Below are 27700 nucleotides of genomic sequence, written 5' to 3'. Positions count from 1 at the left end.
TTTTTAATACATTGTTGAATATGAAGATCAAACTTAAGGTGGTCATCGATAACAATACCAATGAGTTTAGTGTGAGGCTCAGTAGAGATGGGAAAGTTATTCAAGGATGAGACAGAGAAGGTAGTTTTAGGGTGTTGGAGAGTAGAGTGGAGAAATAGGAGAAGTTTTGTTTTCTTAGGGTTTAGTACCAGCTGGTTAGTAGTGAGCCACCATTTGACCAGAATGGAATGAGTCTTGGGTGAGGGTATGGAGGTGAGTAATGTCGATGGAAGAGGAGATGATAGTGGAAATCATCAGCATATTGAATAATAGAAAGTAGGCAAGAAGAATGAAGGTCATTAATAAAGATATTGAAAAGTAGGAGTCCAAGAATGAAGCCTTGGGAGACCCCAGTTTGAACAGGTAAAAAAAGAGATATGAGCTTGATTGCCATTTAAGTACCTGAAAACAATTTGACAGGTAGCTGGAGAACCACGTAAAGTAGAATTAGAAAGGTTTTTAGAGAAGCTAGTTTAGATTGGAGCAATCTGTGGGAAACAGTGTTGAAGGCTTTGGAAAGATTGAGAAACAAGCAGGAGACTAATTCATAATTATCAAGGGATTTTGCAATGGTGTTTATGAAAGATATAAGAGCAGTAGCGGTACTATGTTTAGGGTGAACGCCATGTTGGGAAGGGGTGAAAAGGTTCTTATGGAGTAGATCAAGGAGCTGTTTGTGGATGCATTTTTCTAACATTTTAGACAGAGGGGACAGGATAGCAATTGGTCTGAAATTTGAGGAGTCAGTTGCATTGCCACCTTTAAGGGGTATGAGACAGAAAATTTTCCAAATATGCAGTGTTTTTCTGAAGGGATCTATTGATTAGTATAGAAATGGGGAAAGCAACTGACTTGGCGGATATATTTAGTAATAGTGGAGGTAAATTATTTACTGATGGGGAGCAAGTTTTAAGTTTAGAGGGAAAGGACTTTATGTACATAGTGGAAACAGGTTTGAGAGAGAAAGTGGAAACAGGTTTGAGAGAGAAAATGTTAGAATGTGGGAAAATAGGAGGTACAGGGTCAGAGATAGTATCACCTTCGGCCAGGTTACGGACTGAGTCTATAAAGAAGGAATTAAGGAAAGCAGCGGTGTCTGGGGGAGAGCTGTTAGGGCAGGGGTTGAGAGAAGATGGACTTCCTGGGTATAATAGCTTATTTACAGATTGCGAACATTTTTGGGGATTAGAGTGAGGGTTATTAAGTGGTTGCTGGAAAAGTTTTGTTTATCAAGGGGAACCTTTTTTTGTTTAAGTTATGGAGCGGTCTGTAAATTTGAAGATTGGTAGAGGATTTGGATCTTTTCCATTTTTTCCGTACACTATCTCTCTTTTACATGAGTGTCCTGGTAGCTTGAGTTAGCCGGGGAGCAAAATGGGTTTTGATTCTTAGTTTCCTAATGGGTGCAAGGGAGTTTAGTGTTTCAAGGAAGAGGTTGTTAAACAATAGGACTGTATCTTCAAGGAGACGATGGAAGAGGAAGAACCAATTGATAGAAGAGAGCAGATGGTTGAAAGCATCAGGGTTAAAACTAGAGAGATTACAACAGTCTCTCTAGAGCTGGGGCTTATGAAGTTGGGGACAGTGTCTAGTAATGAAGGTGGGGGGGTAATCACTAAGGGAGTCCGACAGGGTAGAAGGATTATGATAAAGATTAGGGCTAGACGTGAGGATCCAGTCGAGAGTGGAACCTAAGGTGCCGCACGTGTTAATCCGAGTAGGGCTAGAGATTAACTGGGAGAAGCCAGAGAGATGAATGGAGGAGTTTGGGGAATCAGAAACAGTGGCATTCCAATCCGTGTTTACATCACCCATAGTAATGGTTTCATGGGTGATGTTTTGAGAGATCTAGGAGAGTAGGTGTTCCAAGGATAGGGATATTACTCCCTGGGGGGATGTAAATGGATACAATGGCAAGCTTTTTGTGGGTATTAATTACACAGTCGGCTATGAGAATTTCATCGGGGTGAAAGTCTGAAGCAGTAATAGAGAGAGGGTATAGAGTAAGTTGGTTGGAGTATAGTATTGCAACACCTCCACCTTTCTATTTAAGGCAATCTTGGCAGAGGATATTATAGCATGGTGGAAGGATTTCAGTGCTAGATATTTGGGGCTTAGCCAGGTTTGACGGACACAAAATATCAGGGGTATGTGTGGACAGCCAGGCATGTAAAAGAGAGACTATGTTAGTGATGCTCTGAATGTTTATAGCTATAAAAGAAAGATTTTTGGTGGGAGTGGAAGAAGGAAGCTGAGAGGATATGTTAGAGTTGGGGTTCTGAAGGTGTGCAGGACAAACAGGGAGAGATGCTATGGTTGGGTCCAGGGTTTGAATGTATATCTCCTGACAGCAATAAGTTAGCAATACGTAGTCTGATAGTGAAGGAGGTTAATTTGGATGTAGTGTCTTATTTTGAGTTTGCCTGGGAGTATAGGGGAAGGAAGAGTTTGAAGGGTATGTTAGGTAGTGTCTGATTGACAGAAAATAAATGGGGCTATGGGGAAGGAATGGGTAGTACAGGAAGTGACAAGGGGGAGGTAAAAGTAGGAGATGAAATAATAGGTGGGAGGGGGTGTAAATAAGAGGTGGTGGAAGAGATTAGTAGGAGAATGGATGTGGTAAGGATAAGCAGTAGAAGGTATATTATAAGGTTTGATTTGGAGGCAGACATAATGAGGGAGATTGGGAGGTGTGTGGGAGGCAATTGAGTAGGAAGAATTGGTAATTGAATAGGGATAATTGCAAAAAGAAGAGGGGCAGAAGAAAAGTATAAGTAGTAGTGCGAGTTAAAATAGGTATGTGAGAAGGGCTAGATAGTTGAGTGTAGGAGGAAGTAGAAGGGTGGGGGGAGGGGTGTGGCTAAATTAGGTATGTTAGAAGAGCTAGGTGATAAGTGTTGGAGGAAGTGGAAGGGTCGGGTAAGGTGTGGTTAAAGGAGGAAGGTTATAAGACAAATGAAAGTAGGAGTGTGTGGGAATGGGGGTAGGGTAGAGAAGCAGAGTGAGCCTGACAGCAAGGGTGAAATGGAGCTGGATGGCCCAGCTGCACGAGATGAGTGGATGGTCTAGAAACATTCCGTGAAGTTTTATGTAGGAAGGTACGCAAGTCACTAACTTGGGGGTTCCTGGAAGTGGGCTAGTCAAAGTGAAACCAAAGAGTTCAGGCACCTAAGCACTATGTCCAGTTGACAGGGCAGGCACTTTGTAGGTAAATGAGTAAGAACACTAAAGATAAAGGAGTTGGGGAAGATTGAAGGAGTCTCGGGGGGAGCAGCTGAAGAGAGCTAGTTAGGTGAGTCATGCTATCATTGTATTATACTGCTATCTAGTAGGCAATGAGAGGGAAAAAAAACACTAAAAGTTGGGGAAAGCGAACGCTCTCGGAAGTCCTTAGCAATTGTTAAAGCCCAAGCACCAAACTAAGTCCTAAGACTGTAGGATGTTTCCTTTTGTAGTCTAAGTTTAGCAGAACCAGCTAAAATATCAGGACCATGACCCACAGTATTTGCTAGACAAAAGCTACACGTACATTGTTCATTGAGGAGGCTTCCATTCCATTCCATGTCATCTAAGCAGCTTTATTTACATGATCCTCTCTATCCCATCTCCAGCCCCACTCCATTCCACTTTCTGATACTCTGCCCTATTAGTAGAGGGTGGCATTCTTCGAGGTATCGAACCTTTTCCCAAAAAAGGCCATCCAAGAAGAACACTCCAGAGTATGGCTTCTACTTCAGTTTTTTTTTTGTTAGTACCAGAAAGGACTAAGGACTTCAGTTCAGACTTAATTGTCTAAACCTATTTTTACCAAAACAGAATTTTCAGATGGCTGCAGTGTATCAATGTTTGCTTTGCTTGTCAAAAGGAGAGTGGATGTCCTCTTTGGCTCGCTACTATGCAAGTAACATTTTCAAGATCACCAAGGAAGTTCTTGCTTTTGGTTAAGAGCTAATCTTTCAATTTTTGGGTCTTCCTTGCAGAATATCCCTTGCTGTCAAGTTTTTGCAAACTGTATAGTCATGGTTGCAGAGAGCCAGAGGCTGCAGAGTGTAAAGGTTCTCCTATACCTGAATGACTGGTTCCTTGCTCTTGCAACCTTGGAAAAGTTGATAGCAGGTCAATAGTCTCTCCTTCAGCAACTTGGATAATTGCATTGTGTCAGCACTGTTACAAACTTTCCAGTTTATAGGATGCCCAGTAGATATACTTTTCAAAGCCAGTCTTCAACCAGAAAGGGTTACCTGCCTTTTACAAACAGTGAGCAGGATTTAACAAGCAACATCTGTGTTGGCAGCCATGTGCATCAGGGTGCTGGGGCTCATGGCAGGCATAGTATTACTTTATTTTGTGAAGTGTCATATAACAGTCCTTCCATGGATGCAGAGGGCTCAGTGGAGTAAGTATTCAGATACGATGTTAGACGATGTAGAATTTCAGAGATGGATCAGAGATACCTAGAATGATGGCACTTCAACTTCAGCCATTCCTTTGGCTGCAACTTCAAGCATGCCAATCCTGAAGTGACACCACAGATGTCTTGGGCTCAAAGGCACTGAAATTGACTGTCTAAGGTGCTTGGTCTTACACTGAGCCCAGTCTGCATTTTAATTGCCTGGAGTTCAGGGCACTCCTCCTTAAGCTTCAGACTTTAAAAGATTCCTTTTCTGAAGGAGTGATTGTATTCACTGTTACAGCATGGCAGAAGTCTGTTATTTTAACCAGAAGAGTTTTGTCTCTCCATAAAGTGGACAGGAATAAAGTTATGGGAATGTGCCATGTCTTTGGAATTTATTTATTTTATTTTTATTTATTTTACATTTGTTGACCGGGAGAGTCCGACTGGATATATGTCCATTTTCAGCGGAGGCCCGGGGAGAAAAGCTCCAGCATTGACAAATAGGTAAATACATGTACATAGAATACAGATTGTTCTCCTATGGTAGTTTAAACAACAAAGAGGAGACATCATAAAGTGATTAAAATACACATTATACACGAAGCCAAGTATATAAAAAGTTACACATATTATAACATGCTTTTTCACTTTCTAGGCTGACCATTAAGGATAGATTGATAGGATTTGAATTTAAGAGGAAAAGTAGAGAGATTTACATGGAAGAGGTGATAATAAGGGGTCAGGAGAGAGAAAGGTCAAAAAAGGTTAGACCTGATAGAGGAAGATTACTAGCTGAGGTGGAGTCAGTCTGGACTTGTGCATTGGCAAAGCCAATGTGACTTGAGATGGTGAGTTAACCTTTTTTTGAAAAGCTTTATGGAGGGAATGATGATGAGGCTGGGTGGAAGGGAGTTCCATATTTTCCCGATTGCATTGGCAAAGAGTGCGTCACCTCCTGCGTTGTTGGATTTTACTGTTTGTGCTAGTATCTTGTTTGAGGAGTGTAAACTATTGAGATTGTTGTAAGGTTTGATTAAGTTTTTCAATGCAGGTGTTTTGTCGGGTTGTTTAAGAATTTTGAATGCTACTATAAGTTGGCTCTGCTGGAGAAGGTTTGGGAATTCTATCCAGCCCAGACTTTGTAAGTTGATACAATGATGGGTTCTGTAAGGCATGCCAGTTGCAAATCTGGCAATATGATTATAACAACATGATAGTTTATTTAGGTCAGATATGTTAAGGTTTGTAAGGATAGGGGAGGCATATAGGAGGGTAGAGAGGAGATGAGAGCGGGCAGTAGCCATTTTTGCGATTGGAGTAAGAAAGGATTTTATACGATAAAGTGACCCTAGTTTTTTATTAACGGTTTTAATAGACTGATTGATGTGGATATCAAATCTAAGTTTATTGTCAATGGTGACTCCCAGTAGTTTAGTGTAGGAGTCAGGGGAGATAATTGTACCATTTTTGGATTGTATAGAAAAGGGTGTGGGGATGGTCTTATGAGTGGGGTGGAAGAGTAACAATTTGGTTTTATTTGGATTAAGAATCAGTTGACGACCCAATAGCCAATTCTCTACTGCCGTGAAACAGGTTTGTGTTTTTGATAATAGATTGATTGATTGGAGATGGATCAGAACAAACTAGTGTTGAGTCGTCTGCGTATTGAATACAGGTGGCGTCAGGGATGGCTTTGTAGAGGTTATTTATGAAGACTGAGAATGTCCCAATATAGAACCTTGAGGAACCCTTATGGTATTAGGTAGGAGGCTAGAGAGCTTATTCTGCCAGAGTACAGCTTGTTGACTTTCCGAGAGATGGGCATGAAACCACTCCAGAGTTTGGTTGTCTAGATGGAGATTTTTTAGGGTATTATGAAGTAGTTGGTGGTTAACCATATCAAAGGCCTTTGATAGGTCCAGAAAGAGAGCAGAAGATATTTTTTTTCTTATTCCGGTTGTGGTTAATTGTCAGTAAATGAGAGAAGGGCAGTGGTTGTACTATGGTGGGGTCTAAAGCCATGTTGAGAACTGGTTAGTAGGTTGTTCTGGATAAGATAGTAGAGAAGTTGTTTGTGTATGCACTTTTCCATGATTTTGGCCAATGGTGACAATATAGCTATGGGCCTATAGTTTGACAGTTCCGTTGATGAGCCACCTTTATGGAGTGGTATTATAGGATATTTTCCATATTGAGGGGATTTTGGCTTCTGCCATGGTACGATTGATGAGTATCGAGATGGGGTAGGCTATGACATCAGCAGCTTTTTGTAAATATTCGGCTGGGAGAAGGTCTGCAGAGAGAGTAGTTTGTTTTAGTTTCTTCAGTAGAGATCGTATATAGGCAGTTGGGATGTCTTCTAGTAACTGCTTCTATTCCTGGAGGTCAACTCTGTGGTAAACAGACACTGTTTTAATTTCTCCAAGTCTGTTGAGTTTCTAATACAAGTCAGGAATGGACCCCATTCTTAAGTCAAAGTATGATTAAAGTTCATGAAATTAGTATTGTTTTAATCTTTGATGTTAGCCAGAAATACTCAATGCAGCACCCGCAATGTGCCCAGCAATGACTCCTCCTGCAATTCATATGGAGTTGCATGTATTGGTGACGTATTGAAGTAAGATTGTAAATTGTTTTGTAAGACCCATTGCTCCTACTACTATTGGAACTGTCTGGGTATCGTTCTTCCATATTGTCCTCGTTTCTGCCTGCAAATCCTGATATCTTATGACTTTGCGTCACTTGGTGTAGTAATTTTGGTTATTAATGCTACTTTTGTCTTCTTGTCATGGACTACTATATTTGGTTTTCTTGCATCTATTTTTTGAGCTGTTGGTAATGCCTGATCCCATTTGATTTAAACTTCATTTTCTATAATGCTTTCTGGATCATGTTTCCAGTGTTTTTAGCTACTTCAGTATTATAATGTTTGCACAATCCCCAGTGTAACAGTTTTCCTACATCATTATGTCTTTCAGTATACAGTCCTTCTGCCATTAGTATATCTCAACCAGCAACAAGTCGTGCGGCTGTTTCTAATTCTGTTTTACAAAACCTACATTTGTCTGTTTCTCCAACATGTACAATAGATTTTGTAAACCAACGTGTACGTAGTCCACCATCTTGGGCCACCAATATTAACCTTTCATGGTTTATTTTAAACTCACCTCTGCTTATCCATTTCTGTTTTCGATTCTGATCAATACAAGGTTGTTTCATGCAGCTATGTTTATGCATTTTCCACATTTTTTTGTCTTCATCTGATCCTTTACCTTATATTCTTTCTTTTGTTTTTGGAGCATTCAGTTGCTGCCTGATTTTTATCTACTTCTGGTTTGATTTCCATTCTCGCTTGACACTCATATGCTTCTGTTAAACTAAACAGTCCTTTTAGACTTATTCTTATGTTTCAAAAGTTTCAGTACATTTGGGTCTTGAGGTCAACAGATATGTGCGCAGTCCAATGATTGCAGATCTGTACATGTAATCAGTTTCGAGGAGGCCCATACCATATTCAGAACAGAGAATATATAATCTTGGTATACACTGATTTGTATCAATCATTTAATAAGCATGAAACATCCTTGCGTTCCTGGCCAACTGATCCAACACCTTTTGAGGCCAGTCAGTCACTCCAAAACTGTAAGTTAGGATAGGAAGAGCAAATTGGTTATAGCTTGGACTAATATTCCTTACCAGGTTTTATTCACGTTTGTTCATATTTTATTATTGATCCTTCATTAATTCCCAAATATTTATACACTTCCTCTTGCTCAAGTTCATATTCCTGTCCCAAACTGATGTTTTCTTGGTGCTGTAGCTTTCCCACTTTGAAGAGTGCTTTTGCACATTTATCAAGCCCAAATGACGTTCTTATATCATCCGAAAAAGTTTTGATAACTTAGAATTGTGTTTTCAGTTCCTCATCTGAACTATACGGATTTAAATTGTCCACAAAAAAGAAGATAAGTCTTTACACTTGTTTTCTGGGAGCCAAATTAGCCATGACCTAATCTAAGTAGACTGCTTAATGTGCTAAGGGCAAGACAAAAGAGCAGCTGTGACAGTCACCATTGAATATCCCCGTTTGTATTTGTAGCTCTGGAATAATAATTTGTCCTTTATTGTGGCTTAACTGCAAAGTGGTTTACCACTGTTTCATGGTCTGAAGCAGGAACAAAATCATGTCTGAGATCTGAAGGGCTTCGGCTTGAAAGTGCTTATCCTTTTTATTCTTTTTTGTATAAATTTTTTTATCATTTTAACTGTGGTGGTCTGACCTGATTTTGCTCCTTCAGATTTGTTTTGCCTGTGTGGGTTTGGACCTTTGACATGTCTAGGAGTTCTGTTTTTGTTCTTTCCACTGTTTCATGGTTGCTGTAATGTAGTCACTCATGTAGGGTGTATCTTATACATTTTAAGCACTCTCTTTTTATGCACGAATGTGGGATACTATCAGATTTTTTTTGTAGTTTGTCCATGCCATATTTGGGTTCTTTCCCTTTTTACAGTTTTCCATTATGACTTTAACAATAAATGATCCTTTGTTCCATATGACTTTCTTATGTTACCCTTTTGTTCTGTTGCCACGATTGAATTTTCTTCGAAATGACAATAAACTCTCGGCATCAGTTCCAGTGAATAGTTTATATGTCGTTGGAAGGCGAGTTATTGGTCTATAGTTTTTAGGATAGCTTGCAGGTTCGCTCTTAAGTAGGACTATTGTTTTTCCTGTTAACCAGTTTGGTTTCTGTCTGGGGTGTGTATATAAATAGCTCTTACTCTTGGCTAAACCTTCATGTAAAGATGTTAATGCTTTTAGCCAGAAGTTATTTATTTTATTTATTTATTTAACATTTGTTTACTGAGAAAGTCCGAATTGGAACGAAGCCAATTTCTAGCAGAGGACCGGGGAGAAATGCTCCAGGTGTACGTCTTTTAAATGTGGGAGGAAACCAGAGCACCTGGAGGAAACCCACACGTACACAGGGAGGACATACAGACTCCACACAAAAGGCTCTCCAGCTGAGAATCGAACCAGAGAACCTCTTGCTGTGAGGCACCAATGCTATCACTGCACCACTACACCCTCCGATGGTTAGGTACTGCCTCTTGTCTTGGGGTTTTCCAGTTAGCTTTACTTAACTTTGTTTCAATCTCTCTGGCTGTTACTTCATCCCATTTCATATTATGTACCTTTAAACTTCTTATTCTTATTCTTTCACTACTTCTATGTATTTAGCATCTTTGTTATGTTCCACAGGTCTTTATAGATATTTCTCCAAAATGTATCTATTTCTTCTTTTTTTGGTGGTGCTTAAATTCCTTTTGCCTTGTTTCCCAATTCTCTATAAAACGTTTTTGGGTCCTCAATAAATTGCTTATTTTGTATTTTTCCTTTGTTTGCTGATACTACATAAGTGGTCCGCTAACCATCTGGAGAGGGTGAAATTTCTTTCCACCAATGGAAAATGTCTTGCTGTGACCTGTTGGCCTGTCTGACCAAGGCCAAATGCAGTGACTTATTTCCACTAACCCCCACCCATCATGGGGCAGCAGCCCAGGAATGCCTAAATCCTCTAGTAGTCTCTGTCTTTGTTTTTCTTCATTTCTCCTAATTTCCAGAAGTTTTTTCAGTTTTGACATTGGAAATTGGTTGTATCTGTTCTGCTCGATTTCTGACTGTCCTTTTTTACTTTGCATATATTTTTGATTCTACATTGCATTATGCTTCAAAGTACGCCTCCTGGATATCTGTAATTTTCATCAAGCCTTCAAAAAATATATTTTTTAAAGTTCTGTAAGAATTTTCTCAGGGTAGTCTTTGTCATCAGCCCACCACTTAGCTGGTTATGCCATGGAATCTGTCTTTTGATGTAGGGAATCTGTCTGCCATTTTTTTGAGCCACCATCTAGAACAGAGCTGAAATTTCTGTCGTGGAAAACCCTTTTCTTAGTAGTCATTACTCTTTACAAGACTGAGTTCTGAGCTTCAAGCTTAATGTATTGATCCTCTTTGTCTGGCCTTCCACAAATGCAAGGTAGTCCTTTGAACTAACCCTACCTTCATACCCGAAGGTAGCCTAGCCACACAGTAAAATGCAAGTCCAAGTAGCCATGTAAGCAAATATAAGTAAAACCATTAATCTTCCAATATACTCCCCCTAGATATAGTAATGAGGGAGAGCATTTATTGTGCCACATGGACATACTTACATAAATGCATTTTTGTCTGAAAAGAACTAAACACTGCATAAAAGATTTACAGCTGTATATTTCCAGTGTTCCTAGCATACTGAATACAAAAGTTTCCAAGTCCCCTTCGCCTAGATGATTGACTTATTGCAACACATTTTATTACAATAATTGTAGCAAGGTATTGCATATTGAGCTATAGACTTAATCCTATGAAGGCTGAACTGACCTCACAACCTTTTTTAAAAATGCTGCTATTAGTGATATATGTGCAGCTGCAACTTTGAGATCCCAGCGTATCTTTGCAAGGCATTGCAAACTGGCTGTAGTGTCCATGTCTCAGTCCTGTTTTGGAGCCTTAATTACATGAGTATATCCTTTTAGGAGGCCTCCCAGGTAGTTCTGCTGTATCATTGATGTACTAGGTAGCTCTGCTGTGTCACTGATGTGTCTAATACTGGAACAGTTGCTACAGTGTTTATGATTCAATATGCCAAGTCTCTGTATATTGAGAAACTGACTTGCTGTGAGCATCAGTCTCTGAAATTGTGTATGAAGTGCAGGAGAGCTGGTTGGTTAAAAGTTGGGAGTTTCATCTTGAAGGGTGAACATGCAATGCTGAACGTTCTAACATCTGCCTTGAAATTAGTTCATGATATACCCAGAAGCAGGTGCCCTTCAAATCTAAGTGTTCATGTGATAGTAGGAACAGCCTGGACAGCAACTTTTAAGAAGCATAATGGAATATCTATTGAGAGGTGTATACTTTAAATGCAGCCATTGCTCTGCAGGTAGTGTGATCTGTGGGTCTTGTGTGGCTTGCCCATTACAGCCAGGTACTGGTTTACACCAACAAGGAGGACCAACCCCTATAGCAGCAGTTCAAGATGAGATAGGTTACTGTGTAGTTGAGCATCTTGGGAGTCAGTGTAGATGAGAATATTTATGTTCATACAACAGCTAAAGTGTCATACTGGCTTTGCTTCACTGCACACAGTCAGAGATGTATGCTCATTCTTCATATTTTCTGTTTGCATCAAGCTTAGCCAGCAATGTACCCTGTGTAGTTTGATTTGGCTCACTCTTTCAACTTCCATTTGTTTAATTCACACTGCATTGGAAAGAAACCACACTGATGTAGCCTTTTTAGCCAAACTAGCAGGTTATAGCTGTTTCTGGCCCAGATGTAAAATCAATCACCTTATACAAATGCAGTGATGACCCTTTCAGCAGGATTGCTTTACTGATGCTGCATCTCCCATCATCAAAAGGGGAGATAATGGGCAGCTTCATATTCTTGTTCTAGGTCATAGTTTTTTGCTGTTCCTTGATCCTGAAATGTTCATTTTGTGCCTTTGTCCCCTTCATGCATTTATTACATAAATTTACATAAGCCAATGAGGTGGAGAATTTCCAGTAAAGTCTAGTAAAGATCAGTACCACAAGTTCAGCATACCAACACTTTAATAAAAAATAAAAAGTGGTCAAGTGCTTTCGTCCACATACACAGGACTTCTTCAGAACCATTTATCATTAGTAAAGCATCATCTTAAGTAACAATAAAAGAATCATGACACACTTACTCTTTAGTTTCTTAAAGAAAAAGAATACAATTACAATCTTATTGGAAATTTTCCATCTTGTTTAATTTCTTTCTGTTTTTAGTTGTGGTTGTTGCCTTCAACTATATACACTGGTGTTTCTTGTTGAAATCTCCATAATAGAAATGCAGTTTGCATACATATGCATGTTACATTCATGTTTCCATTCTGTATCTTTTTATGTTTATTTGTGGTGTTACACTGTTTAATTCAAGAGTGTTTGTTTTGTTGCCTGCATGTTTCTGGTATAAGATTTGGAAAATGAATGTATACTTCAGTAGATAAAAGCAGTAACCTCACATCTTCGATAGAGCTCTTGCATTACTTTCATTTTCAAAGTAGGCAGCTTTTAGAGAGTAGCCAGCCCTTTGTCACAGAGGACTTTTTTCCTGACTGCTGTGCTAATGGTCCAGATAAAGTGATCTGGACACTGGGGATGTCTGCCAAGGAGTTTTAACTGACCAGAAAAGTGATTTCACTACTGGAGGGCATGTTTGAGGAGTGCAGGTCTGTACTGCTGTCAGATTGCCCTTGGGAGGAGGCTGTAGGCAAAACTATCACAGCAGTATACTACTCTGAGAGCACATATTTGTACATTTGAGTGTTTGTGGCCTTCAAATGGCATCCTACTTCCACAGGTACAGTTGTGAAGGCTATACTGATGACTGCCGCTAACAAGGCAGTAGTATAGACTACCATGGGTAATGGCTTGACAGTTTGGCTATGGGGTCCTGAAATCTGAAGCACAACAATGATTTGTTAACTAGAACAGATGTGGTACACAAAAGTGACGGCAGAGAGATTAAAATTCAGCTGTAGGTCTCTCCAGATATGCAACAGCTGTTTGTACCTCTAGAGTCTCAATATTTCAGTTTAGTTTTCTCTTATGAATTAGACTTAGTTTTTGGTCATTTGCTGGTATCAGCTGTTGTACTGTAAGCATTTTATGAAGTCGCCTGTCTTCCTTTTGTCAGTCACATCATTCCATTAGGTATTTTAGGGTCTATGTTAGATAAATGAAAGTTTATCTTACCGAACGCTGACATTCTCGAAAATCCGGGAACTTGAAACTGCAATTGTGGGGGGCTGCACACCCCCCCCCCCCGCCAAATATATATTCCAACTCCGAGATCGCACTACAGTGAGGAAAGAGCAAATATTCCCATCTTGTTTTGGGTTCCGGGATTTTTCGCTTATGTTAGTGTTCAGTAAGAAACTTTTGTTTATTTAATATAGACCCGGTATTTTACACCATTCCAACCTGGGGATCTACCATTATATTGGTGTACATATGTGAAAGCTGTTAAAGGCTCCTGTCCATCATTCCTAATGGTGGTCATTCAGGCTCCTGAGAACTGCTCTTGAATATTGACTTTATTTGCCAGAGTGATGCCTGTGTCATCTCCACCCACACTACAACACCCAACATTTAAATGAAGTGTCATGCAGCAGTGTACAGCTGTGTTCTTTATAGCACATGCTTCTCCCAACTTTACACTCCAGAACCATAACATTACCTTGGTATTAAACTGGTTACTGTTCCTCTGCCTTTGGCAGCACTGTTCCAGTCCATTTAGTTGATTTCTCTAAAACTATTTACACATTGAAAAGGATTGCAGTATGCAAGCCTTATCCAAATCTGACAGAATCGGCATCAGAACTTTATTTTCTCCAAGTGTTCTGGGTTTCTAAAAACAATGACTGTGATGGACACCTTAAGTTGGAGTACGATTAGAGTTCATGAAACTAAAATAGTTTCATTCTTTGATCTTTGCCAAGAGTGCTCTTCTCAGCACTCACAATATTCCCAGAATTGCCGCCTCCTGTAATTCATAGAGGGCTGCTTGTATTGGTAGCATATCTCAGGACGATTGTAAATTCTTCTTCTAATAGTCCTAGTCCTGTTGCTATTGGAACTGTTTGGATATCTTTCTTCCATACTGCTCTTTCTGCTTGCGCTATTGGAACTGTTTGGATATCTTTCTTCCATACTGCTCTTTCTGCTTGCAAGTGCTGGTATTTTATGACTTTTGTGTCTCTGCACGTAAAACAGTAATCATTGGGTGTAGTAAGAAATTTTAACATATCAGCCATATATTATGGATTTTACTTAAAATAGGAAGATACTTTTTTTTACTTTTTCTGGACCAGATTTTTTGCCAGCTGTACATGATTATCTTTCTTTCCAGCTGCAGAGGGTGCTGCTGTCTGCAGTCCAGAGAAGAGCCAGCTTCCACCTCAGACGCTGACGCAGAGACTCTTCATGCAAGGTACAAAAGTTTCTTCTTCAGTGCATGGTAGTTATGTGACATGCTTTGTATGGACAATTTTGGAGAGAATAGGCATCTCAAGCCATGGCCAAACAGAGGCTTAACATAACCACACAACTGTGTTCTCTGCACAACGAAGCAATGCCCAACTGCTTTTTTTTTTCTTTTTCTGGTTCACGTCAGTGTCGGTGATTAATCTTTAGAAAACTAGTACAAGGTAAAACAAATAGTGGTGAGGCTCTAAGTATGAAGGTTGTATAGGCACAAATGTTGTTAATTACTGTGCAGCTGGATTCATTTCATACCTCTCAACTTCTTAGAGCAAGAAATCTGGACAAAGCCATAAATAATGGGGGGGACAACGCCCCAAACATAGAGACAATTTTTAAATATTGTTCTTCTAAAGTTGCTAGAATAACAGGCTTGGTGTTGGCACAAATTTTCTGAAGGGTATGAAGTCTGAAACTCAAATGTCTGCCGTTATTTTCTGACTTCAACCCTCAATGATTTGCTAGCAAAACACATTTTTATGAGAAACAGACCAAAAATAGGAGGCAAAAATGTGTATAGTTGAGGCATGATTCAGTGCACAGTTAAGTTAATGACATGCAGATTCCTCATGTGGAGGATTGAGAATTTGTCAAGTTACTTCATGCCTTGTTCTACCTGTTTTTATCTAATGTAGTAGTCTGATTCTATATACAGTTAATCAGGAAGTGTGGCATACATGTGCATTCATTATTGGGTAAAATTAACTTATGAAGTTCACTGAATATCTTGGTACCAGATATTAGAGAAATGCAGACTTGCTATTTGAAAGGACAGAACATCTGATGCTCTCACTGGGAGCAGTAGTTTTGCCATTTCAGGAGTACATATTCAGCAATTAGTTTTGTCAACATAATGAGGCAATTTAACATCACACTACAACATGCAGGCCTGGGTTTAATTCGCTTGCCACCCATTCATATACAGACCGATTCGGAGGAGGTCATGTAGCCACACCACTGCATAATGGCTGTCTTTATAATAGATCTTTTTCGAGAGGACTGCTGAAATGGATCCATGCAATGGAAGAATATTCCTCCTGAAATGGATCAGTGCAATGGAACAATATTTCTCCAGAGGTTGACACACAGTGCAGTAATCTCAGTATGTGTACAGGGGATATAGGTCTGTATTCCCTGCACTGTTAAGTTATGTGCTTATGGCAGAGGCTTCTGTAGTTGTCTGCTGCTTGTTACTGCCCAGATTTCCTCGTCCCAGTTATCAAAGGAATTTTTTTGCATTCTGTGTCAAAGTAGGTTTGTTTTTCAAATTAACTATGCCTCTGAAATCCTATAATACTAACCACATAGTGTAATCGGTGACAGGAATTTAAGTGCACCCTCACCACATTCCAGCCACTCATCAAACCACTTGTCATTTTGCAGAGCTGCAGTTCAGAGATCATGAAAAAAGGATATAGCTGGCAATAAAATTTGGAGAGTCATTTGTCCAAGGACACAGCATGAGGCATACCAGCTCAAAATAGGATTTGCATGGTCCAGACTTTACAGCCCCTAGGCCAGGCTTATGTTCCTATTTCTCATCTGTTTGAATGCTTTATTACAAGCTTGAAGAATAGCAATGGGTTTGCATTGCAGCCCTAGTGCAGTTCACTTTGTTTTACTGATGATATGGTGAGGCAGAATGTCTAGGAATGTTCAGTAGCTTCTGTCTTCTACCTCCTTCCCTGAAATACCAGCCTTTACTTCATCTATTATGTGCCCTTTACCATGGCTTTACACTTAACTGTCATAAAATTTTCCATAGATCTTCAACTCTTTTATATTCATATCTGTTCTTTTTCTTACACAAATGTGGTTTTCGCTCCTTTACTCTCTGATAATAAATGTTCCTATTTATTTCCAATTTTATGACTGGGGAGGTCCACTGGGCTCAGAGCCCAATTTCAGTGGAGGCCCGTGGAGAAAAGCTCCAATAATACATAGTACAAGCTCCATAATATGAAGTACAATACATAGTGGAAACAGAAACAAACTAAGGAAATTTTACATACAAAATAGCAAAAACTAAAAAGTTAAACTGCAGCTTGGAGAAGGATGTAAAGCATATTTACATGTTTAGTGTTTGAGAACAGTAGTACAAGGTTAAATTAATACAGAGGATTAAATCATCTGAGAGTGATATAGAAGTAAGATTAACATGGATGATTTCTTTATGCATGAATATTAGCATGAGTTAAATTAATACAGAGGTTTAAATCTGTCTCGTGTCATAAAAAAGTGATTGAGGGTCCCTTCCTTCCCATCGTACTTTTGTGAGAAAATGGATCCGATTTTTGATCAGTACTGCTTCCCACCCATTGTCTGAGAAGATATTGCTAGCAGTGGTCCATACTGGACCTGCCATGTAGGACAGTGAAGTCCATTTCCACATTAACCTGTATCCGTCTCTTCCCCCCATGCTCCATTTCTATCTCCTTCCACCTTTATGGTGGAAACAATGGGTTTCATGAACGTTTTCCAAGAAATGAGCACCTCTCATTCATCTGAATCTTCAATTTATGTGAAGACCTGAGACACTGTGCTTTCCCCTTCAGTCTAGTAAAGTTGGGCTGATGAAGCATTCTCCTGGAGAGGTTCTTCAGACTGAGAATGCCGTAAGATCAGACAGGGCATTCCTACCATTTCCAGTAAGAGCAGGCTGAATGGCTGGAACAGGGGAATATGGAGGCCAAAAGCAGTCTAGCTATTGAACGTTGTATGAAAGGATGATTGTCAGCTGCCAGAAAACATCCTCCAGCTTCAACTTCTGCATTGGAAAATCATCTTGTGAATGCAGGTACACCTTTTTCAAATTTTCTTTAGAAGAAAATCCTATTTCTGTTTGATTCTTTTTTGTTTTATGTCCAAGTCCTAGGCCATAGATAGGCCACCCCATCGTCAGCAAAAAAAGGTAGCTTATCAAGCCACTTTCTTCACCAAATCTGTCTACTTAGTCATTTGCATGCATTACCTGAATTTTGTATGTGTGGGTGAGGGTGATTATGTATCTGTCGTCTGTCACAAGGATGAAGTCCATAATCCTGAAATGCATAGAACACTGAAGACAACAATGTCTAAAAATCTTGAATACTGAAATTCCCTAAAAGTGTAAACCCAAGAACAAGGCTAACATGGGTCCTGCAGTGGAGGCAAGTCCAGAAGTTCAGTGTTTTGGTCTTATGCATTTCAGGATTGTGGGCTTCAGCCTTGTGCTAGGCAACACGCGTACATAAAGAGTGGGTGAATCTATTTTTACAAGTTAGAATCATAATATACAAGTAGGCCAGGCTTTGGCATTGCAGCACTGCAGAGGATCCTGCAACTGCCCACTGTTGTGAGAATGTGGTCCGTAATTGTAGATCTTCGAAGAGATGTCACCGTAGCACTATGCCATGTACCCCAGACACTCATCATCTCCCTGTTGTTGATTTGGATTTGGAGTCTCTGCTTTGTTACTGCTTGTTTTGTAGAATTTATGTGCTTTTATATGAGAACTGTACATCTATTTGTTTCTACTGTCAATAGGCATGAGATGAACATTGATTTGTTTAGAGAAGGCCATCTGTGGGGAGAACTAGCTACATTCTGTTGCTTCACTGGCGAATTAGCCCATGCCATGATTCACTGCCGGATGGACTTCTCACCGGATTATCTATTGTTATAGTGAATGTGTTCACAAAATTATACATGTTTATTATACTCACTGTTGCAGTACTGACTTCTGGAAATTTCTGCCTGCAGGCAGGAGTGGCCTTAGGTCAACTAGTGCCTTAGGCAAAAGGGCTCCACGGCACCCCCACCACCACCTGGTGCCCGCATCCTGGTCTACCTACACCAAATAAATACTAGAAAAGCACCCCTGCTAGAGCAGTGCCCTAGGCAGCTGCCTTAGTTGGCCTATGCCTAAGGCCGGCTATGCCTGCAGGAGCCCAAGATTGGCCCAAATACCAAAACATTTTACCATCCTGCAGGCAGTGGACACCCTCCCTACCAGAAGCCAGGATGTCAGTGGTTTGAAGGAGTCATGGAATGGTGCCATATTCTGGTCTTTCTTGCCCAGGGACCAGTGGTCCATCTCCCTAGGCTCTCACAACCAATCCTATTAAGGATTTTGGCTGAGTGTAGTAGGGACAATGGAAAGACAGGGGAAAAGGTGTTGGACATTTTACCCACCCTAACCATAGTTAAGAGATGTAAGGAGGGGGTAGGTGGAAGGGACAGGGTAGAACAGTGATCTAGTGGAACATCTAAAGTTACGGTAAGTTCCTAACACAACTGTACTACATTCATTGTAGTCACTGTTGCAGTATTAAGCTCCAAAAGCTGATTGTAAATGGGTGTTTGGCAAGAACTCACTGCTGGGAAAATAATGCTCTGCAGAATGGCAGAGGCAAAACAGTCTCTGGTTCTAAAGATAGCACCAAGGTTGTAATGTTTTGAGAATGTGTGGACAGAAGATGTCTGCTGCCAGAATGGCCTCAGGGGTCCCTTTTAGAAAAGCTGTGATAGTTGCCTTTGACGTGATAAAAGGTGTCCTAATTGAACTAGGAGTCTATTTGCAGTGATAGTAGTAGTAGAAAGCAATGTAACTGGGTATCCATTTTGATATGATCTATTTACTTTCAGCTCTTCCTTCCTTGCTCTGTGTAGAGGATACCAGAAGTTGGCTTCTATGTTTGAGAATTTGATCCTAATGTAAACTGAATCTCTGTGCTGTGAATATCCCTAGAATGGGGACTGTCTGTTCTGAAGCTGTGTGCATAAGACTTAACAGCGAATGGCTTGGTTAAGAGAGAGCACTGATAAAACCTTGAGTGTAAAAGTAGGTTTAGCCATAATGGTGACCGTGTTTATGGAAGATCAGGAGACTCCTTGCACATAAGAGCTTGCTATACAGCAATGTGTCTAGCAAAAGACATGGCCAGCAGATGGGATGTTTTCTAGATAAGCATTTTGATGGATACAGAGATGGCTGTCTCAATGGGAATTAGTTATTTAAAACAAAAGTAATGTTCCAGGTAGGAATGGGTTGTCTTCTGTGCAGGATAAGTTATAATATTCCCTTCAGGAACTGCTTCATGGTAGGATGAGAGTGGGTGGAGGGGGTATGTGGAGATGGCAGAAGCATGCAGCTTGATGGAAGAATAGGGCACACCTTCTTTTTGTAGTGCAGATAGATATTCCATGACCTGTGCTAAGGAAATTGCCTTATGAAGTAACCCTTTAGACTGACACAGAATAGAAAACCATTTCCCCTTAGCAATATGTGGCTTCCTGGTACTTGGTTTTCTGACTTCCTTGAGAGTAGGTATCTCTGCTCAATAAACTGATGCCTAATGGGAATTGAAGAAAAAATATTCACCCTGTGTGGTTCAGGCTTTTGAGATTGGGGTGAAAGACAGACCCTTTGTTATGCGTAAGAAAGTCCATGCACAGTTGTAAGGATCCGATTCTCCCCTGTTAAGTGAGAGCAGGATGGAGAATCAATGTTGTATGGACCACAGTGATATAATCAGGATAATCTTTGACCCATCTTCCCTGATTTTTCTGCAATACCCTATGGATAAGGAACAATGGAGGAGATGTATACAGAAAGAGTCCTGTTCAAGAGAAGAAAACATCCATCTTCCTCAGAGAGACGTCTGAGGTTCTGGGCATCAGTTTTCAGCTCTGGGTAGATATAAAGAGGTGTACTTCTGGTTCATTCCACAGGATAGACTATGAAGAAAAAAAATCTCTCGCATGCATTTGAGTCAAGGAGAAATCTGTTTGGGTTGTCTTCTAACAGGTTTTCTCTCTAGGGTGCAAGATGCTAATAATGACAGCTGAAGTTTTCTCTTGCCAGCTGCTACAGTCCCATTGCAAATCTGGTAAGAGTTGGTACCCAGCTGCTTTGTTTATACCACATGAATCTGTAGTCTGTCAGGATTTTTATGGTACCTGATTTCAGTTTCTTTGAATTCCTTGATGCCTACAATGACTGCAGTAGTTTCTTTTATCTTCCAGCTGTTCCTTGCACACTCTGATTTTCAAAGTATGTCCCCTCAGGCTAAATCTGAGCTGTTCATGGTCAGCACCTAGTATTCGTCTTGGATCTTAAATGGGCCCCCTTTATTATCATCTTCTCCTTCCACTACAAGCTGCCCTTTTTATGCATGGAAGGACAGAAATGGTGATGTCCAGGGAGTGTTCATGCTGGGACCATCGTTTTTTGGGAGCCATTGTAATTTTCGCATGTGGAGTTTGGGTATAGAGACCATCAGGATGAAAGATGCCATGTACCCTAAGGATTATGTGGAAATTTCTGTCTGGGATGGCTTCTTGACTGCGAATGTGTTTGAAGTATCTTGAGATGGGCAGAATCTTGTCCTGTGGAAGGAAGGAAGGAAGGAAGGCAGGCAGGCTTTCTGTTGATTTAGAATCCAAGTTTGCCCCCCAAAAAAGGTAACCCAGGTAGCAGAGCATAGCTGTGACTTTTGATAGGTGAAGGTAAGGCCTAACTTATGAAAACTTTCCACTGTGGTTTGCATAGCTGTATGGAGCGGTTCTTGAAATGTTGCATGTGTCACGTACTCATTCAAGTAAGGATGATTGTTTGCCCCTTTTCTCCTGCAGGAGGCAATGGTGGAGCCAAACATTTGTTGAAGACTCTGTGCAGTAAATAAGCCAAAATAATAAGGCATACCATTGGAAGTGGTATTTCCCCATTCTGAATCACCTGAACTGTCTATTTTCCTGCTCAATAGAAATGCAATGGTAAACATCCTTCAAGTCCAAACTTACCATCTTTGCCTCTGGCATGATGACAGTTTGTAAAAGGTAAGAATTTTGAATTTGGGTACCACTAGAAATTTACTCAGCCTGGAAAGATCTAATATGGGTCTCCATGACCCCTCTTTTCTGGAAACCAGGAAGAACCTTGAAATAAGAATACTGTGCCTGCCTCTCTTGGGATGGACTAAAATAATGGATTCCTGGTGTAGAAGCTCCTGTATCCTATGAGAGTAAGTTGTTTCTTGAAAATTCCTCATTTTTAGGAATACTCTTACTTCCCAAAAACAATGAAGTTGCATGGAGTAGTTTTTCCTTATGGTTCACAGTACCCACGTGCCCTGTGTAATTTATTTCAAGGCAGAGAAAGAGGGAAATCTTCCCCCTAGTTTCTAGGTGGCTAATGGGGAATGTTATGGGTGGGATTTGGGAGGGGAGAAGGGAGATGCTTCAGTATTCACAGCTGCTGCATTCTGAGTCCTGGTTGCATAGACCCCCCCCCCTTTTCTAGGATGAATGGAGGGTATATAGAAGGTGGTCTGATTCCCCTTGGAATGCTTAGGTATGCCTTATTTGTGGAGAAATCCCAAGATTTAGTAGGATAATTTCCCTTTTATCAAGGTGAAGGGACAGTCTACCCCTTTTCATTCAATCTCTAAAATATTTTTTTAGCTGGGGGTTGGGGGGTCCAAAGAGAAACAACTCAACCAGTGGAGCATTAAGGAGGTCAGCTTTAACGTGCTCTGAAATGAATTGGTTCCTCAGCTAGGCATGTGTGTGAACAATAGATCTGTAGTGTCTGCCCTGCTTGATGCATCCAGAGCACCATAGCCACGTTTTAGTGAGTGGATATCTGAAGGCCAATACCGCACAATCCTTGATGTCCTTCTTAAGGCTCTTATCTTGAATCCCCTCTGCCTTGGCTTTAATCTCTTCCTGTACATACTGAACATATTTGAGCTTGTGGAACTGGTAATGGAGAGCTCTCATAGCCATGATAGGTGAAGTACATGTGTTATTGCAAAATCCAGCTAGCATCCAACTTTTCCTGTCTCTTAGCAAGTTCTTGGATGTAGGTCCTGCTGTTCCCTTGGGGGATTCCAGAAACATAAGTTTTCCAACAGCAGGTTATTGAAAGCATACTTATGTTTCGAGCACCCTATATAAATCATCTTGCTTCCTAGGGGCAGGGAGCAGCGAATCAGGCTGCAAAGGTATGCCTGTGAACACACAACCTTGACTTTATGGACTTGAGGAATTGCCAAAAGTCTGGGTTTAGGAAGACTTGGAAACTTGACTGTACCTGATCTGAGATTGATAGAACTCTTTAGATCCCAACAGAAGGATTGTTTCATTCTGTGAAAGCTGCCCCAAAAGATAAGTTCTTAGGAGGTGAGGTTGAGGGCAAGGTACCTTTGGAATCCAAGTTAAGGTACTGGTATGAGAGTAGGTGTTTATGGTTACCTACCCCAAAAAAGACAAAAGTGCATCCATGCAGGAAAAAAAAGGGAGATCTTTGAACTTTCAAGTTCAATGTTGACTTTTTTATGTCCAAGGACACCAGCTCTGCAGAGGCACCTGAACAGCCCCTGACTCTGTCTGCCACTGCCAACACATAGAACTATGACTGTATCTTGAGTATTTATAACCATTCTTGTAGTATAGTCCACAGGAATAAAGATCGAGGCCCTACACTCCTCATCAGATGCCAGCGGCCTGTCATCCACCTCAGAATGCCATTTGATTATTAAAGAAGGGGAAGGTAGTATCTCCGCAGTCATTGTCTAATAAGACCCAAGTCACAAGTTTGTTGACATGTCCCCCATAATTCCCAAATACCTGGTGGTCTAGTCAAGACCCCAGCTCCAGCAATAAAGGTTCATAGACAAGTATTAGGCTAGCTACCCTTGCAGGCTATTTTAAGCCTAGCCAATTTCTTTTTGCCTCTCTTACCATACAGCCTCCTGGGAACATCTGCTCCCTGTAGTGCCAGCCAGCCACCCAGGATTAGGCTGATTTGGATCTGGTTATTATAATTCAGTTATTGCAGCCAAATTCAGAAAATACATTTTGTGTAGAGTCTTTCCTCCCAAGAGGAAGAGTGAAAAACTCTGACTTCTCTGATTCTGAAGAATAGTAACTGGACTACAGGTCACAACTTTACACATCTCTAGGCTTTAACACAGATGGTGAGAACACTTTGACCTGTGATTTCCACTAGAAGATGTGTCATTTGGGGTACACTGTTATTGCAGAATACTTCAAATGTCAATCCCTGGGAACCTCGGACTTCAGATGAAGTACTAGGTCCTCCTAGGTCTTCAGCCCCCTAAAGCAGTTGCTTTTCTTCCAGTGCAAAAAGCCCTTTTTGGTGTTTTTTTCATATGACATCCATCAAATCAGATTCGCAGCTTGCCACTCCTAAGACACCTGACAGATTTTATAGAGGTGCAGGGGCTTCACATGCAAATCAAGAGTGTCCTTGTCAAATTGCCAAGGGAAGTAGATAGGCTGCAGGGCAGAATGCTTTTCCTAGAGACAGGGAAAATGGCTTGCTTTATCAATTTTTGAAAGAGAAAAAAGTATAGACCCCAAAGACCCTAACATTCAAGTCTCTTAATGTTCCAAACCTTCATTCTGAAGTATTGGAATTATGCCATAACGCACCTAAAGGATAACTGTGGGAGTGTGCAGTATGAAATTCTGAATACGGCTTTGATCGGCAAAGTTCACTCAATTTTCACTAGGGCTCTCTCTCTGTCTCACTCAGGCAATCTGCCAGCAAAGTGGGGTTTGGGTGAAAAATCACAGTTAATGAGTTTAAATAGTAGGGAAGCCATCAGGAGAGTTAAGTAGCCATTTAACGTTTGGAAGTGCAGAGCCACTGAGAAGACTTTACTACTTGCTAAAGTCATGGGACTTATCTCTGATAATGGACTAAAATTCAGTCTGTGGACTAAGGTGGCTACAACTTCAACTAAACACATAATGGGAATGCTTTAGAAGGTAACCATGGCAAGAGTGTTTGTTTTATTTTCCATACCTTATTGTTTTCCTCATAAAATTTTAGATTTAAAATTTGCTGCAGCTTATAAGTTAGGAATTCAGCTGGGTGGAATGTAAGCAGCTGGGTGGAATGTAAGCAGCATCTCAGGCACCACTTAAACTTGACACATTGCATTTGTTTGCTTCTCATTGATGGCATGGAGTGCTACTATACTCTACATAGTTTCTGGGCATTTAATGTTTACCTAGTTTAAGAAACCGCTGTAACAGATTTTGGGATTCACCTTTTCTATTTCTGTATCAAAGTTAAGCAACAAACTACCAATTTACAATAGACAGATTCCCAGTAAACTATATTTCAAATATGCTGGCAGGCTCAGTCTCGCATCTAATTGAATCTCATCAGCTCTGAAAATGTATGCATACCTAACTTCCACTGTCTTGTTCTGAATTCTGTTTCTCAGTATAATTTTTTTTTTGTAATTCTTTGTATTCTTTTCTCCTGTCCTGTATGATCGCTGTCCGCTGTAGTTGTCACTCATCCTTGATGTTTATCACTTTTCCGTTCTCTCCTTTTATCTTGTGTCTTCATCACTTCTGGCACTCTTACACTTTCCTGTAACCTAATTTTGTTTGTAAAATTTCCTTCACTATACAAATTTTCGACCCCTTTTTTCCACTTCCAATCCCCGTGGATGCCAGTTATCTGACAGTTTATACTGTATCATGAATGTTATCTGCTGACTCGGACTTCAATGAATTATCTCAGCTTTTCTATATTTTCGTACATATCTAAATCATCTAAATTGGTGAACCTTTGCATTTCAAATTTCTGTTCAGCTGTACGTTTCATTCCTTGCTTCCCTGATACCAGCATTGTTTAATGTTTGCTGCACACTCATGAAATATGACCTGTTCTTAAGTGAATTTCTGTCATTGAAGCTCCCCCTGAGTTACACTAGAAAAACGTTTTGCAGCTAACGAAAATAAACTGCATTCTACTTGAACATTCAGAAACTCGTATTTACCTGCATCCATACTGGTGTGAAGTAACTTGGTTGACCTGTCAGGCTGTGCAGGTCACTAAAGTTCTTCCTGTGAAACATTTATCTCAAAGCTATCCTTCCTACACACTCCTGTCTGCTTTTCTGTTAACAAGTACGGACTGACCCTTATTTCTTTGATCTTGTATTGATTGCTAGATTTGGGGGACCTGATCACTCTAAAGCGCCTTTTTGCTGGATCTCTTACCTAGTAGTAGAGTACAGGTAATGCCATGCAATGTACAGTATGGCTACTGCTGCATTGTGCATTGGTGTGGTACACACACAAATGTGTAATGCGCAGAGTATGAAATGGTATTGCTGTCAGGAGTGTGTTTAATGTTTTATTCTACAGTTGCTGCATTAGTTAAATTCATCAGTTTGTCTATTTGCCACTACTACATTCATAGACCAAAGATTTACTTTTGAAATTGTTAGGTGGAAGAAATGTATTTTAAAAACTTTGTTTTATGTTTATCAAGGAAGCAAGCATGAATTCCTTAGTTTCTCAGCTCACTGCATAATAAAAATATTACAAGCTGAAGTTTTAAAGCGGAGGTCACTTCAGTGGGTGAAATGCCCTGTTTCCCTAGCATGCAGTAAAGTCTGAGTTGATTGCCTCCGCACCATCCTAATTGCTGTAAAGCCCCATGCATGGGTGGTATGGGAGAGATATCTCCTTTTGTGGATTATTTTATCCATTTTTGACCACACACAAATGTTTTTCTTGGGTTTTTGCTGGGTTCATTGTTTTAATTTTATTGATTTGATTCCTTTGTAGTTGTCCCATAACATGATTTTGCCCTACCACCATCAGGTTGCAGGTAGCACCATGCTTTCCATAGTATCACTGTGCAGCTAGCAGCATGCAGTGTGTAGCATCTGTTTCTTGACAAAAGCATGCAGTACACAATGCAGGGCATTGTAATATTTTAATTATTTAAATATTTAATTCCAGTATGTTGCAGTATGCAACATCATGATGCTAATAATAGATTTATGTATAGTCACTGAACAGCTTTAAAGCAGGAGCTGTTTTGTTGAAAAAAAATTGCCAAACACAACTTTCGGTCTTCACCAGAGACATTTTTTTTTGTTTCACAGAGGACAAGCCCCCTGCATCCTTTCAAATGAAGGGAGACCCCATCCTCCCAACTCAGGGATGACAGATTCTTGACTGGCCGGGTCGGGACAAAAAAAAAAAAAATCTTTTACACTAGGTGAAGACAAAAAAAAACAAAAAAAAAACAGAAAAAGGTCTTTAAAGCGGACCCTCTTCAGTTAAATGCGGAACATCAAACAGTTCCGCATTGAACAGAAGGAGCTCCGTTTTTATACCGGTATACGGGCCAATCAAAAAAATAAAACAACAAAGTGGAAGCTGTTTTGCCGGGAGTGTAACCGACAGTGCAAGATGCGGGATCAGGCTGCCGATCCCGGGACAATCCCGCAGAAATAGGGATGTCTGGCAACCCTGCCCCAACTCATGTATACTGCGTCTATTTAAGTTTGTAGAAACCGCAATTCAGCAAAATGCTGTTCAACTAACTAAAAAGAGCTAAAAAGAGCCAAATGTTCACATCAGCGAATGCGTTATGCGGGATAAGAAGTTACTAGCCCAACATAGAAAAAATGCCCTTTTCCCCACTGCAGTCTCTGAGTTGCTATATGTAAGTGGGGAAGTGGGTTTGATATACTGCTGTGTGTGTTATGGTGGGAATATTGGCAAGTAACTTCTTCCCTGTGTAACGCCCTCATGAATGTGAATGTTCACTTGAGTGAACGTTCGCTGCTTTTCAGTTCTTTGAACATCAGTTCCCTGAATTGCGGTTTCGATGAACTGAGATTTTGTTAGTCCCTTTAGTAAATCAGTCATTCGTAATGCATCATTGACCTGAAAGCAAGGTGTTGCCACATTCCATTGTACTTTCTATCTTATTTTATAAAACTGTGGGTAAAGTTGTCCTACTGCCCTCATATTGAACACAAGTGATCCTGAAATGCAATAGATTTGAACATATTGAGTACTGATCCCACACTGATGGCAATGTTCTATTTTATGCTTATTTGTACTGCTGCACTTAGTGTCAGAATGCTGGGTATGAGGTATGGTTGTCTCTGTTGCATACTTGTTTGAAATTGTGTAGTCTATTAACCATATCCATCTCTCTTTTGTCCCTTTGAGCTACACTTTTCCAAATAACCATGCCCCTCAGCACATAAAATGTGTGTGTGTGTGTGTGTGTGTGTGTGTGTGTGTGTGTGTGTGTGTGTGTGTGTGTGTGTGTGTGTGTGTGTATCTATATTTAAAATAAAATTTTTTTATTGG

The 27700-nt window shown here is 40.3% G+C and overlaps 1 protein-coding gene across 1 annotated transcript in view; it reads left to right on the top strand.

The window, feature by feature from the left end:
• Positions 1-27700, top strand: part of PAXX (PAXX non-homologous end joining factor) — a 244519-nt gene that overhangs the window by 143206 nt on the left and 73613 nt on the right. Inside the window, exon 5 of the mRNA XM_044058857.1 lies at positions 14421-14501. Coding sequence (XP_043914792.1) covers positions 14421-14501 — 81 coding nt within the window. The remainder of the gene's footprint in view (positions 1-14420; positions 14502-27700) is intronic.

The sequence above is a fragment of the Protopterus annectens genome, chromosome 16.part0 (genome assembly GCF_019279795.1).
Source record: "Protopterus annectens isolate FY-2018-M chromosome 16.part0, PAN1.0, whole genome shotgun sequence".
Lineage (NCBI taxonomy): Eukaryota > Metazoa > Chordata > Ceratodontiformes > Protopteridae > Protopterus > Protopterus annectens.
This window is presented reverse-complemented; position numbering and strand designations above follow the sequence as displayed.